The sequence below is a fragment of the Pleurodeles waltl genome, chromosome 6, assembly GCF_031143425.1.
Source record: "Pleurodeles waltl isolate 20211129_DDA chromosome 6, aPleWal1.hap1.20221129, whole genome shotgun sequence".
Lineage (NCBI taxonomy): Eukaryota > Metazoa > Chordata > Amphibia > Caudata > Salamandridae > Pleurodeles > Pleurodeles waltl.
In genome coordinates this window covers 1,379,576,603-1,379,590,649 of record NC_090445.1, presented here as the reverse complement: position 1 = coordinate 1,379,590,649, position 14,047 = coordinate 1,379,576,603, and the positions used below count along the sequence as shown (strand labels likewise).

At 44.2% G+C, this 14,047-nt stretch overlaps 1 protein-coding gene across 7 annotated transcripts in view; it reads right to left on the bottom strand.

Annotated features, from left to right (window-relative positions):
• ATP13A2 (ATPase cation transporting 13A2) overlaps nucleotides 1-14,047 on the bottom strand; it is a 671,851-nt gene that overhangs the window by 71,633 nt on the left and 586,171 nt on the right. For all 7 annotated transcript variants that reach the window (XM_069240690.1, XM_069240693.1, XM_069240692.1 and 4 more), the window contains one exon: nucleotides 7,695-7,847. In XM_069240690.1, the coding sequence (XP_069096791.1) occupies nucleotides 7,695-7,847 (153 nt within the window). The remainder of the gene's footprint in view (nucleotides 1-7,694; nucleotides 7,848-14,047) is intronic.

Here is a 14,047-nt window from a genome sequence, read left to right as displayed (position 1 = left end):
TGGTGGTCTGATCCGATCCAACACATGGTCGATCTCTCAATCAACAGCATCGCCCAGTAACTGACCTCTGGATAAGCGCTGGGAACAGGGGACCCATAAATCAACCCAAAAGATTTTATCTCTGCCCACTAGGACAACCTCAGCTCAGAACGCAGGATTCTGCCACCCAGAACTGAGCCAGTTAATTAGGACCAGTATCTGGGATGCCCAATAGAACAGCTGCGGCTCCACCATGCCCATGCTACCATCCTAAGTGGACTGTGAACATTTGATGAATGTTTTTTTGAGGGGGCTTGATTCACTCATGTAAAACCTTATTCCTGTTCTCAGAACAAACTCCAAGGAAATACAAATGGGAAATTCTGAAGGATATAAAGGAATCATGGCAGCATCCTCTTCTTAAACAACACTAACCTACAGAGAACATTATTGATTCTGCAACTGGGGAGGTGGGAGTTAGGAATGATTTAAACACAAGTAAGAAAGACTACCTTGCAACTGTAAAAACCCTATAAGGTTTCAAAACAGAAAATGGTAATGTCACTAGTAGCTACTGATTCAATTCTGCAGGGTTAAACAGCACCCAGATAGGATGTGCAGGACTGTATTTGCATTCCTAACATTACAGTATTCAAAAGAAAGTATAACATATCACACATAGTATATTTAAGAGGATTGAGGTCATTAACTGGGGCTCTAAGGCAGAACCTCAGCTACTTGCTCTTGTATTGGGTCCTCAAAGGCTTTTCCTGGGGCTGTTGCCCAATATGCATTTTGGCTTTCTACAGGTAGGGGCCCCAGAACCAGGTTGCACTCATCGACAGAGGCATATGCTAAAGAACTAGCAACCCTTGCCACTGCAAGAGGTTATCCTAAAGCAGAAGCAGAAAATGCGGGCTCCTTCTCATCAAACAAAACACCTTGCTCTTCCAGAAAGCAGCATGAAATCAATTGCATCTCATGGCTAACCGATAGAAAGTGAGAAAGCCCCAAACATGTTAAAAAAGAGAAACTATTAAACTGTTCACCTCTCCATGGTAAGAGGAATTTGTCAGTTTGCTAAGGCAGTCCTATGCTGGCTGATCTCCACTGCCAGGTGAACTGTAGACTTGGGACAAAGGTGATGAGATTAAGTGCCCCCTTGCTCATCTGTGAACCTAGTCAAATCTTTGATGGAGATTGACTCTTTCCGTTTTTAGGGGCATCAGTAGAGACATGAGAGCCAGAAATACTGGATTTATTACCAGGATAGGTATATGAAGACATCGATCCAGAGGAGAACAGAGGTCAGGGAAATCCTTGCCATTCATGTAGCTCGCCAATTAATTTTCAAGGGGTTGAGCCCTGCAGCTTAAAAAAAAAATGCACTCCACAATATTGGCTTTCTGAATCAAACAATAAACGTTCTCCTGACCTGAAATTACCAGGTTTACCAGCTTTATAAAGATAGCACTGCACACTGTTAAGGTCAGTTCCATCTGTTTTTTATGCTACAGATTTCTTATCCTGCAACACGTTTTTACAGTTGCGCAAATCACAAGCACAACAGAAGGTCTCCAACTTGGATAAACAATCTATTCAGTTTACCAAGGTCTGACATTTTATACAAGTGCACACTTAGAGCTATTAGTCAGATGGGAGCCTTGGCTTTCTGGTCTTGTACCAAGGCAAAGGGCCTGCTTCTCAGTCACCCCTCCTTTGGCGAGATGAGAAGAACAAACACATCCAAGACCACTCCTCATCCCCACAAGCATGAGAAAAGCAGCCAAAAAGAAACCGGATACTTTATCTTTGTCACTTCTGACTTTGGTGATCAATGTTGATCTGGTGTAGACATGAACATTCCATGGCACTGTAGCTGACATTCTCACCTAAGGTGACTGTGCCAGTTCATAAGGAAATCTGACATGCACAGATTGCTTAATCAAACGTGCTACGCAGATCACTGCACTTCAAGAGACATTACTTCCAGCATTTATTGTAATTTGTCACCATCCCTGTGATCTCCAGTGCTCCTTTAGTGAAGCCCTAGGCCACTGAAGTGCCTTTTCAGCACCAAACCTCAGGTAACAAATTTGGTGCTAGTTTCGCAGAGAGTTTTTTCAGCACTTTTCTAGCTCTGTCACTGCGTCAGTGGATTCATCTGTGATTTCATACAAGGTTCCTATCATAGCACCACCTTCAGAGCAGAGCTGTCCTCCCTGCCTGACCTGTTGGAGAAGCCAAGATATAATTAGTGGAAGAGCAAGAACCCTCCCCACACAAATAAACCAGAAAGAGGATGCGTTACACTTTTGCAGGATGTTTTTTCAGGGAAGGTTATGACTCCTGCCTTTCCATTCCTGCCTTTGGCAGCGACAACAATGTTGACTCTGAAGAGGATAATCTTTTACCACAAACCAACTTGCGTATGTGTCTTTTAGCAGAATTGCAGACTTGGCATCGGTTTAGATACATACACTTGGGTGGGGTCTTTCCTCTTTTACAAAAGGTCCTTCATTGGAGTTGCTGGAAAGCTCTCTTGACAACCTTAAAGGTAATAATTAACAAGTTGCTCTGTGTCACACAGGACAGCCGGCTGAATCGCACATTCCACTGATCAATCCCCTCTTGGAACCCAAACTGACAGTCTGAGAACTATTATTATCTGCTTCAGAGGAAAGCTAGAAGGCCACACAAAAACACTGTCTAGAATTCAATGGTAGTGGTTCTTGTGGCTCAACACCACTCACAAACCCTCATAGTCCAAGCTTCCTCCGTGAAAGGAGACCGTTTACCATCTATTATTTCATATGGCCATCTGGCCCCCAAAAGGATTGGCCTTCTGTTTTGTTCATCAGACACGACAGAGATTGAGATCTGTCCAGCTGACTCCCTCATGCTAAAATCAGGTGTCGATTGTGCCTGCAGGATGCTGTATGTGCCTCTGGAAATGAATGTGCAGATTATGTGAAGTGGCTATGAAAAGAAAACTTGCATAGAGAACCTTTCAAGAAGCTAGGGTGCACAAATGGAGAAAAACCCTCTCACTATTCTTGAGCTGTGGACCAATATTTTCCCACTACTGCCCTTAGTCATTGTTTGGCAGAACAGTGTGCTACATGTTTAAATGAATACAGGGAGTGCAGAATTATTAGGCAAATGAGTATTTTGACCACATCATCCTCTTTATGCATGTTGTCTTACTCCAAGCTGTATAGGCTCGAAAGCCTAGTACCAATTAAGCATATTAGGTGATGTGCATCTCTGTAATGAGAAGGGGTGTGGTCTAATGACATCAACACCCTATATCAGGTGTGCATAATTATTAGGCAACTTCCTTACCTTTGGCAAAATGGGTCAAAAGAAGGACTTGACAGGCTCAGAAAAGTCAAAAATAGTGAGATATCTTGCAGAGGGATGCAGCACTCTTAAAATTGCAAAGCTTCTGAAGCGTGATCATCGAACAATCAAGCGTTTCATTCAAAATAGTCAACAGGGTCGCAAGAAGCGTGTGGAAAAACCAAGGCGTAAAATAACTGCCCATGAACTGAGAAAAGTCAAGCGTGCAGCTGCCACGATGCCACTTGCCACCAGTTTGGCCATATTTCAGAGCTGCAACATCACTGGAGTGCCCAAAAGCACAAGGTGTGCAATACTCAGAGACATGGCCAAGGTAAGAAAGGCTGAAAGACGACCACCACTGAACAAGACACACAAGCTGAAACGTCAAGACTGGGCCAAGAAATATCTCAAGACTGATTTTTCTTAGGTTTTATGGACTGATGAAATGAGAGTGAGTCTTGATGGGCCAGATGGATGGGCCCGTGGCTGGATTGGTAAAGGGCAGAGAGCTCCAGTCCGACTCAGACGCCAGCAAGGTGGAGGTGGAGTACTGGTTTGGGCTGGTATCATCAAAGATGAGCTTGTGGGGCCTTTTCGGGTTGAGGATGGAGTCAAGCTCAACTCCCAGTCCTACTGCCAGTTCCTGGAAGACACCTTCTTCAAGCAGTGGTACAGGAAGAAGTCTGCATCCTTCAAGAAAAACATGATTTTCATGCAGGACAATGCTCCATCACACGCGTCCAAGTACTCCACAGCGTGGCTGGCAAGAAAGGGTATACAAGAAGGAAATCTAATGACATGGCCTCCTTGTTCACCTGATCTGAACCCCATTGAGAACCTGTGGTCCATCATCAAATGTGAGATTTACAAGGAGGGAAAACAGTACACCTCTCTGAACAGTGTCTGGGAGGCTGTGGTTGCTGCTGCACGCAATGTTGATGGTGAACAGATCAAAACACTGACAGAATCCATGGATGGCAGGCTTTGAGTGTCCTTGCAAAGAAAGGTGGCTATATTGGTCACTGATTTGTTTTTGTTTTGTTTTTGAATGTCAGAAATTTATATTTGTGAATGTTGAGATGTTATATTGGTTTCACTGGTAATAATAAATAATTGAAATGGGTATATATTTGTTTTTTGTTAAGTTGCCTAATAATTATGCACAGTAATAGTCACCTGCACACACAGATATCCCCCTAACATAGCTAAAACTAAAAACAAACTAAAAACTACTTCCAAAAATATTCAGCTTTGATATTAATGTGTTTTTTGGGTTCATTGAGAACATGGTTGTTGTTCAATAATAAAATTAATCCTCAAAAATACAACTTGCCTAATAATTCTGCACTCCCTGTAATAGCAAAGTAATAGACATTATTATCAAAAGGAGAGTTTGTCCACTTCATTAGCAAGAGAATTCTTAAGGAAATGAGAGACTCCCTAAAACATTCCTAGATTTAGGACTCACTTGCAGTATGGTGAAAGTTCAAGGATAAATTTGAAGCTGGTTGAATAGACCACTTCAGAAGTGGGTTCAACCGGATTTGGTGGACCTGGTGTAGGTAGTACAGGTCCAGTGTCCAAGGTCCATAGGAAAAGGTGAGAGATGACAATGAACAGTCAACAGGGTGTGTCAATGGAACACAAGGGAGAATGTTCAGGAGAGGTTCGCTTCAAACAGTGTTTTGGCATCTACTCCAGCCGGATGTCTGGATGGACAACCACTTGTTCATTGTGCACATATTGTCCTACAGTTGATTAGTGGGGTCATAGTGGGTGATTTCATTGGAGTAGATAGTTGACCTAATAATTTGGTGGCTATAATCCTAATAATAGACACCATTTCCACTGTGAGAAATGCTAAGTGCAGCCTTTTTTGCTTGCTAGAGTTTTCACTTCAGAATTATGTGGTTAAAGGTAGCCTGCTGAGCTTCAGGCCTCAAGGCAGATCTGAGTATCCTGTAAAATTTGTCACTGTCAGATGACATGGTTAACAGTGTTTTAGACATGGGGTGTCCAACACATAAATAGGTTTATTCTTCAAGATGGGAGAAATTGTGATGCTTATATGCTTCACAAGGCAGGGACCTACTTTCACTTTGGTTTGCACAAGACCTGAATTTTGAACTTTCCCTAATCAAACAGGCTTTCAATGAAGGGGAGTTATTCCTTGAAGTGGATGACCTTCTCTTCTGTGTATGACTCACATGGCCCGGCTTTTATGAATGACTCTGGAATTCTGGAACTTGTACTCACTTTAGCTAAAGATGGACATATTACTATGGGCCACGCCCACTTAAAGAGAAACTGAGCAGTGAGACGGTAGCCAGAAGTCTGAGGTCTTGGACTTATGCATATAAAAGTGAAGGAATGACAGGTGTGCATCTGCTCTGAAACCTTTCCAAGGTTTGACAGTAGAGTAAAGAACTCCTGAGACACTTTCTCCAGCCTCAGTGGAACACCAGAGCAAACAGAGGTTAAATTAACTTAGGAGGAGTCCTGTTCACAGGTAAAGGGTGCCCGTTGGAACAGGACATAGGCACAATTCAACACAGACCTCTCAAGATGAATTCTTGTGTGCACTTCTTGACAAAGCCAGAAAGAGTTAAGCACATGGTTCATCTCAGAGAACTCTTATGTAAGTATATTAGTTTTGGAGCTTTTGGGGAATCTCAAGATAACTTACGCTTAAAAGACACCTGGATGCAGGCTCCTATACAGTTAGGTACAGAAGGCACTCAGCCCTTTGTCTGGTAGTAATAGACTTCAGGGGCAAGTTGGAAACCACACCAATGTTAGTCAGGTGAGGCAACTCATTTGTGAGCACAGAGCAGAACTGATACCAACTTACATTCAGCTCAAGGGACTCTTCCAGATTGTAAAAACACTTGGGCTAGAAACACACCCTACTCTGGTAGTTTTCTGGGGCTCAATTTCTGTTTGCCACAGTGAACTTGACAGTCAGTAATGCCACTGGATGGGTTTTAGCTTTTATCAAACAGCAGAGTCATTGAAATGAAGTACCCACCAATCTGTACCTCAGAATATGGATATAACTTCCTCATATCAGTCTATGGTAGCTTGTGAAAGTGGTGGATGATAGTACTTCATTACAGGCCTTTTTACTTGCTCCGCTGGTAGGCAAATTACAATCCTCAAAAAGGGTGCTGCCCATTAACCAATGACTGCTCCAGAACCCAAAGTAAATACCTCACAAAGAAAACTGAGTGGACAACTGGACGCCTGGTAGTGTGGCAGTGAAAAACCGGTTCGGCTCAAGACTGCTGAAGTTTACTCTGTTTCTCTGCTTTGAAACCTTGAAGACTGCAATGGATGGCAAATTCAAAGCTTAAAAGCCATAGCAGAAGCAGGTCTTTAGAAGGCTAAAAGAGACATGACAAAGCCGATAAGACTAGCCAGTGTACCCGAATATTAGGAACTGCAGTTGCGGCAGTCACAGTAAAACTCAGCATCACCTACCGATAGCTATAAGAAGCATTAGCAGAGGAGGTGTCCAATTGCATAAGCTAGGACCTCTTTCAAAAAAGGGCAGAAAAAATTGAGGATGGATGCACGCTATTAAAAAATATTGGATCATCTGGAGCTGGAGAGTAGGATTGAGATGAGTGAAACTGTTGAGTAAATAACGCTGTGAAGCATGTGAGTGTACAAACACCCCAACTGCCACTGACATTTTTAACTTGTTTCTCTGAAAATAGTGCAGCAGGCCCCTGGTCTGCCACTATGATATTCTATAAGTCTGAAGGAAGAGGGACATATCATTATTAAAAGCACATATCTCAGTCCTTTACTGCTGCATTAGCCTGGTCTTTTAAATCTGAAAGGACAACCTTTGGACAAAATTGGGTGGATGGCTATACGTTCCTGAAAGAGAAAAGGCCCGATTCCTGACACCCCCACCAGTGAACCAAAAACATTTGACAAATTTTAGGAATGGCTAACACATGCAGATTTTAAGTTGTGGAATATGAAAATCATCAAAAACATGTGAGTTTATTGTGTGTGTATTCCAAAACCAGTTGGTTCAGGCATAATTTATTTTAATGGCCATATGCCTCGTCTTAGTTATATGATGCACCTACCAGCCTACTGGTGATCGACCTCACAGTCCATTACCTTAATTCCTTCCCCACAGAACTGTCTTGAGTACATTAATACATGTCAACCAGAGACATCGAGGAGACTGCAAGAACTGAATTTCATGACAATAGTTTCATTTATGCTGTATATCATGACAAACATTTAGTAGGTTAGAGACCCCATACATATTTGCAAATATGTGGGAGTGAAAAGCCATAGAAGCTCACAAGCAGAGACATGCACATCTACAAGGAAGACTATCAACTCACCTGATTACCAATGGCACACACTCAATGTTGTCCAGTTTAGATGTGAACGGTGAAGCCACAGATGCTTCTGCCTCAGACAGTGAGATACCTACATCAGCAGCCTTCAGAGCTCCACAGTCATTGGCCCCATCCCCACACATGGCCACACAGTATCTATAAGAGAAAGACATCTCACATGACAACATTCGTTAGATAACAGTTATCATCCCTCTTTGGTATCTTGCAATGGATTCAAACACTCTAGGCTAAAGGTGGTAGGGGATGATTATGAATGTTTCATAATATGAAACGAGGACTTATCTCAAACATCAGAAGCAATACCTCAGAATCACACTGTTAGACAGTAAATGTCATGTTATGATCCAAATTCGAAGAGGGTGGTGCATAGGGGCTTGACGTGTCAAATTTTACTATGACAGTTCTGTATTAACACATTAAAAAAAGAGCTGGAAGCTTTACCATACAAGTTATCTTATGTTTTAGGGTATGCAGTGATGAAAATGAATCGTATGCCACAGTCAGCACAAGATAATGTTCTGCAGTGCAACCATCCAGTGGCGTAACGAAACTTGTGGGGGGTCCACTGCAAGTTCGTTTGATGATGGCCCTATTCCTCCTGGACCCAGTAAGGGGCCTGCCACCCATGCACGGGGGTGCTGCGGGAACCTTTATTACGCCACTGCACCCAGCAAGGTACCACATCCTTGCAAACCTTAGTTCCTATTAAAAGATTAACATTTCAAGTCAGCCAAGACATTTAGGGCCTGATTACGACCTTGGAGGATGGGATACTCTGTCACAAGCATGACGGATATCCCGCCCGCCGTTTTACAAACTCCATAGGATATAATGGAACTTGTAATACGGCGGGCGGGATATCTGTCACTTTTGTGATGGAGTATCCAATCCACCACAGTCGTAATCAGGCCCTTAGTTTGTTTGCTCTGGCTGTTGTAGTGAGAATTTGTGTTATTGTTTGGTGACCAAAGAAATTAAGACATTTACAAGGAAATACAGAAAGTGGAAAGCAGATCATTGAGTAAAAACAGATTCAATCAGTGTCACAAAAGAACGAGAACATCACTACAGTGTCAACACAATCCATTTTTGAAGATTTGGGCCTACTGCATCCTAAAGAACCTTATACGGGATTTTTTTTTTATTTTATTCATGCAGTATTTGTTATGGTTTTAAATAACCAAACAAATGCACTTTTACTTAGGTAGGCCTATTTCTACCTCACAGCATATTACTGTGCATTCAATAAGTGGTAATAGGGGATATGATATATTAAACAAACGAGCAGTTCAACACTCAGGTGTCTCCACCCATGTCCAGATGAGTGAGAAATTCAGGGGAAAATGAATGGGATTGTGTGCAAGCAGTGTAGATGCTCTACATTATGTCAGAGAGCCATTTAAAATGTATAAATATAATACATCACAAAGTGGGTGATAGCGACTGTGGTTAAGGTGAAGTTTGAGGGTGCAAGGAAAAGGCAATTTTTGTTTTGCCTGTAACTTCGGTGCCTGTCATTTAACAGACCAGCACAAAACCTTTCCAAATAACTAAATAATTAAATCAGGCGAGGCTTTGGCACATTAAGTTTCATGCAGATGCATCTGAAATGGTGAGAGGCAGGGAGTTGGTGGTGAAAGAAAAAAGAATGTTACTATTTAATTTAATGAGGGAGATTTCCTCTCTGCTACCGCAAATACTGCTGAATGGAATTACACCAAACTTGGAGTCAAACTAGAAAGAACTTAACTCAGAGTGCCCTCGTTTTGTAGATAGGAGGTTGTTAAAAGTCTGAGCAAAGAGTTAAGTTCTTTTTTCATGTTAGGCCCGTATATTACAGCCACAGTCTGCAGTGGTGTAACAAAACTTAAGGGGATCGCCCCTGCAAAGTACCAGTAGGGGGCCCCCTGCCCACTGGACCCAGTCAGTGGCCTGCTGCCTGTGCACAGTGTAATGTGCTGCGGGCCCCCTGGAGCTCCGGGGACACCCGCACCGCGGGGCTGCAGGGCCTTTGTTATACCGCAGCCACTCTGGTAGACACACAGACCAAACATTCAATGGATCATCACATTCTCACAGCATCCACACCCCAAATTTTACAGCATGGCACTTATACAACACATAAACAGACACATCATGACACTGATCATTGTTTAGATTAGTGTAAATCAGTTTCATAGTTGAAAAATGTGTTTGGTGAGTTTTCAAGGGTTCGAGATATTTCTTGACAGGTGAAGAACAACTTACTTAGCTTAGGTTACACCTTATCTGGTGTACCCCTGGCCGCTGTTAGGTGGCATTGGTCAGCTCAGCCTCCGTCGTCAGCGTTGTGCGCTACAGATATGATGTTTCAGGACCTATACAGGCACCACCCCAGCACGCTGACGTCAGTTTCTTTTCACGACTTTCCACGCCAGAAGCACAGAGCCATGAAGAACACTGACTAATGGTGCATCAGAACTAGGGCCCTAAAATGGAAGTCCTTGTCCCTAGAAGTCAGTTCGCAGAGCGAGGAGGATGGGTGGGTCAATAAGGAATCTGCAACTAGAATCGGTCTATCTGAGATAAGGTGTTACCAAAGGTAAGTAACTTGTTCATCTGATAGAGACTTCTAGTTGCAATTTCTTTACCTTTCAATAGATACCTAAGCAATACCATCCCCGGTGGTGGGTATGAGAACCAAGATCATACTAAGAAGTCCTGCAGGACCGAATGGGCAAAGTACCCGTCCCTTCCGATCTGACTGCCCAGTCAGTAATGTTTGGTGAAGGTGTCCAAAGATGCCCACATTGCTGCCTGACAGATGCCCAGGACTGGAACTCTGCGTGCGAATGCAGGAGTTGCAGCAGCTGCGCTGGTAGAATGAGCGTGCTAACCATCCAATGGTTGCTTTTTAGCCAATGCGTAGCAAACTTTAATGCAGAGAACAACCCATCAAGAGATGGTTCTCGTCTGCACTGACCGACCTTTCTGCGCACCCACATGCCCTACAAAGAGTTGATCATCCACCTGGAAGACTTTGGTAATTTCATGATAGAATGTCAACGCTCTTTTAGGGTCCAGGAGGTGGAGTCTCTCCTTCTTTCTGATAAGGGTGAGGGGGTACGCAAAAAGTAGGAAAGGTGACGGATTGGCCTACATGAAAGAGCGTGACTACCTTTGGCAAGAAGGACGCCCTAGTGCAAAACACCACTTTGTCAGGATAGATGGGAAGGTAGGGTAGCTTAGATGACAATGCCTGCAGCTCACTCACCCTGCAGGCAGATGTAATGGCCACAAGGAAGGATGTTTTTAATGTCAGAAGTCTGAGGGGACAATTATAGAATGGCTCAAAAGGAACACACATTAAAAAAGTAAGAATCAGATTCAAATCCCATTGGGGCATTATGAATGGTGATGGAGGAAACATAGATAGCAGCCTTAAGGAATCTTCTGACAACAGGAGATTTAAACAAAGAGGGCTGGTCGGGTAATCTGAGAAAAGCAGAGATAGCAGACAAATAACCTTTGAGGGTGCCCAAAGCAGAGCCCTACTGGCCCAAAAGGACCCCGAAAGAGGGGCAGAGAGGAGGTCAACAGACTTGAATGTGCATCATTTATTCCATTGGCAGGCATATACCGTTTTGGTGGAGGAAGGCCTGGCTGCAAAGATAAAGTTATAGAATCATGGCGAAAGGTCAAAAGCTGTCAACTGCTGCTGCTGAATCTCCACGCAAAAAGGTGAATCTGGACAAGTTCGGGTGGGGAACCCTCCCCTGCTGCTGCAACAGAAGATCTTCCCAAAGGGGCAGTGTGATCGGAGGATCGATGGCCATGCTCAATGGCTCGGGATTCCAGACTCTTCGTGCCCAGCCCAGAGCCACAAGGATTACTTGGGCCCGGTTCTTCTTGATTTTCTTCAGAAATCTGGGCAGAAGTGGTATGGGCAGAAAGGTGTACAGGAGGTCTGAGCTCCACTATGGGTGAAAAGTGTCGCCGAGAGAGTGCTGTCTTGGAAACTCCAACACACAAAACAGCTGACATTGTGCGATCTAACCAAGGTTCTCCCCACTGCTGAAAGAGGCCTTGTGCCACATCCAGATGGAGACGCCATTCGTGATTGACCAGGCATTGATGGATGACTTCGTCCGCCAGATGTTGAACCACTAGGAAAATGCCCTCATGTTCCTGTCATGTCCAGAGGCACAGAGCCTCCGGACAAAGGGTCTACGATCCCCACCCAGCTTGTTGCAGTACCACATGGCAGTGGTGCTGGCCGTGACCCTGCACCACTTTCCTTTTGAGAAAGGGAAGGAATGCTTTCAGTGCCCGTCTGATCACCCTAAGCTCCAAAAAACTGATATGGAGCCTGGACTTCGCTGGAGACCAGACGCCTCTGATCTCTGCCTCCCCGTGTGGGTGACTCATCCCAGGAGTGACGCATCTGTCATTACTGCCAGATTTGGTTGGGAAAGGGAGAGCAATTTGCCTCTGACCCAACTGTGGTTCAATTGCCACCACTGTAGAGCTTGTGCTGTTCCCTACGAGATCTGGACCATGTATGAGAGGTTCCCCTGATGCTGCGCCCACTGGAACTTCAGGTCCCACTGCAGAGCCTGCATATACCATCTGGCATGTGACACCAGCAGGATGCAGGAGGCCATGAGGCCCAGCCTCAGAGTCAGTCTCACCAAAATCCAGAATACAGGCTCAAACATCAGTATCGTAGAAGCCCGTGCCCTTTTTGGGTACCAGAAAGTAGCGGGAGTAACAACCACAACCTACTTTTGTCACAGGGACCCTCTGTAGAGCTCCCTTGGCTAAGAGAGCCATAACTTCCTCCGGGAGAAGTGTCAAGTGACCTTTCATCATCCGATCATAGGATGGGGAGGGAGTAGCTCCTTCAGATTATTTGCAAAACCCACCTGTCTGATGTGATGTTCCAGCGGGGAAGGTTATGTTAGGTAGGTTTAAAAAGCACATAGCTACCAAAGGCATCCAAGTGCTGGAAAGATAACAGCATGCTCCTCTGAAATAGCAGAGACTAGTTAGCATAGAGACAGATCTTAAGTATCTTACAGAATTTAATTTAGCCAGGTTCAGTTCTCAGATCTTTAGGCATGGAGTTCCACAGTCACAGTGACAGAGATGAGAAGAATCTCCCCCCTCATCTGGCCTTCTTTATGTGTGGAATCTTGAGAAGACCAGTATTAGAGGACCTCAGAGTCCTACTTGGGGTATAGGGTGTCAGCACTGACCTGATCGAGAGGGGGCTTCTCCCATTTGATGCCATTAGCATCAGGCAAAGTGTCTTGAATTGTACTCTTGTGTCCTGAATTGTACTCTCTTCTCCACAGGGAGCCAATGCAGAGCCTCCAGGGCACTTCTGGCTTAGGACCACTTGGGTAGCTTAAATATTGTCCCAGTCGCAGCATTGTGTGCATCTTGAAACCTTTTTACAACTACTTTTGGCGCATCCAAATACAAGGAGTTTTCATAATCCAGGTGTGGCAAAGTGAAAGACTGTACCATCATTCTTCTGTCGAGGGAAGGTATTAAGTCAAGAATCTTACATAGTGTTCTTAACACCGCAAAGCAGGAACTAGTCACTTTCTTGACTTGTGCTTCTATTGAAAGAGAGTTGTCTAGCCACACTCCAAGACTTTTCATATTGGATGATGGAGATGGTGGTGGCCATAAACCAACCGGACAGTTTAGCAGAGCCCGAGAGGGACCAGGATTCCCCACTACCACAAATTTGCTTTCATCACTGTTGAGTTTTAATGAGCAGTTTGTCATCCAATACGCCACTTTCTCCAGACACGGACCCAGCTGATATTCTGAATTTTCCTTTGAGGCAAGGGAGACAACCAGCTGACTATTGTCAGCATAGGAGACAATGAAAATTCCAAATTCTTTTACAATAGTTGCAAGAGTCCGAAAGTAAATAGTAAAGAGAGTGGGGCTGGGAGTAGACCCCAGTGGCCCTGTGACCTTCTGGGTACCAAGGAGGGTTCCCTAATTTGGAAAGTTCTATCTTTTAAAAATGACCGGAGACACTTTAGGGCACCATTCCTTAGTCCAATGTCTCTCAGTCTGCCAGCCAGAATCTCATGGTCGATCATGTCAAAGGCTGCCCTCAGATCAAGCAGTATAATGTTTGCAGATCCACCGCCATCAAGGATCTGTCTCACTTCCTCCATTACCCCTAAATGTGCAGATTCCTCGCCATTTTTGGGTCGGAAGCCATTCTGGGTTGCATTCAGGAGGGAATTCACTTCTAGATATACAGAAAGATGAATAGTAGTATGCTTCTCTAGTACTTTCCTCAATGCTGCTAGCAGGGAAATGGGTCG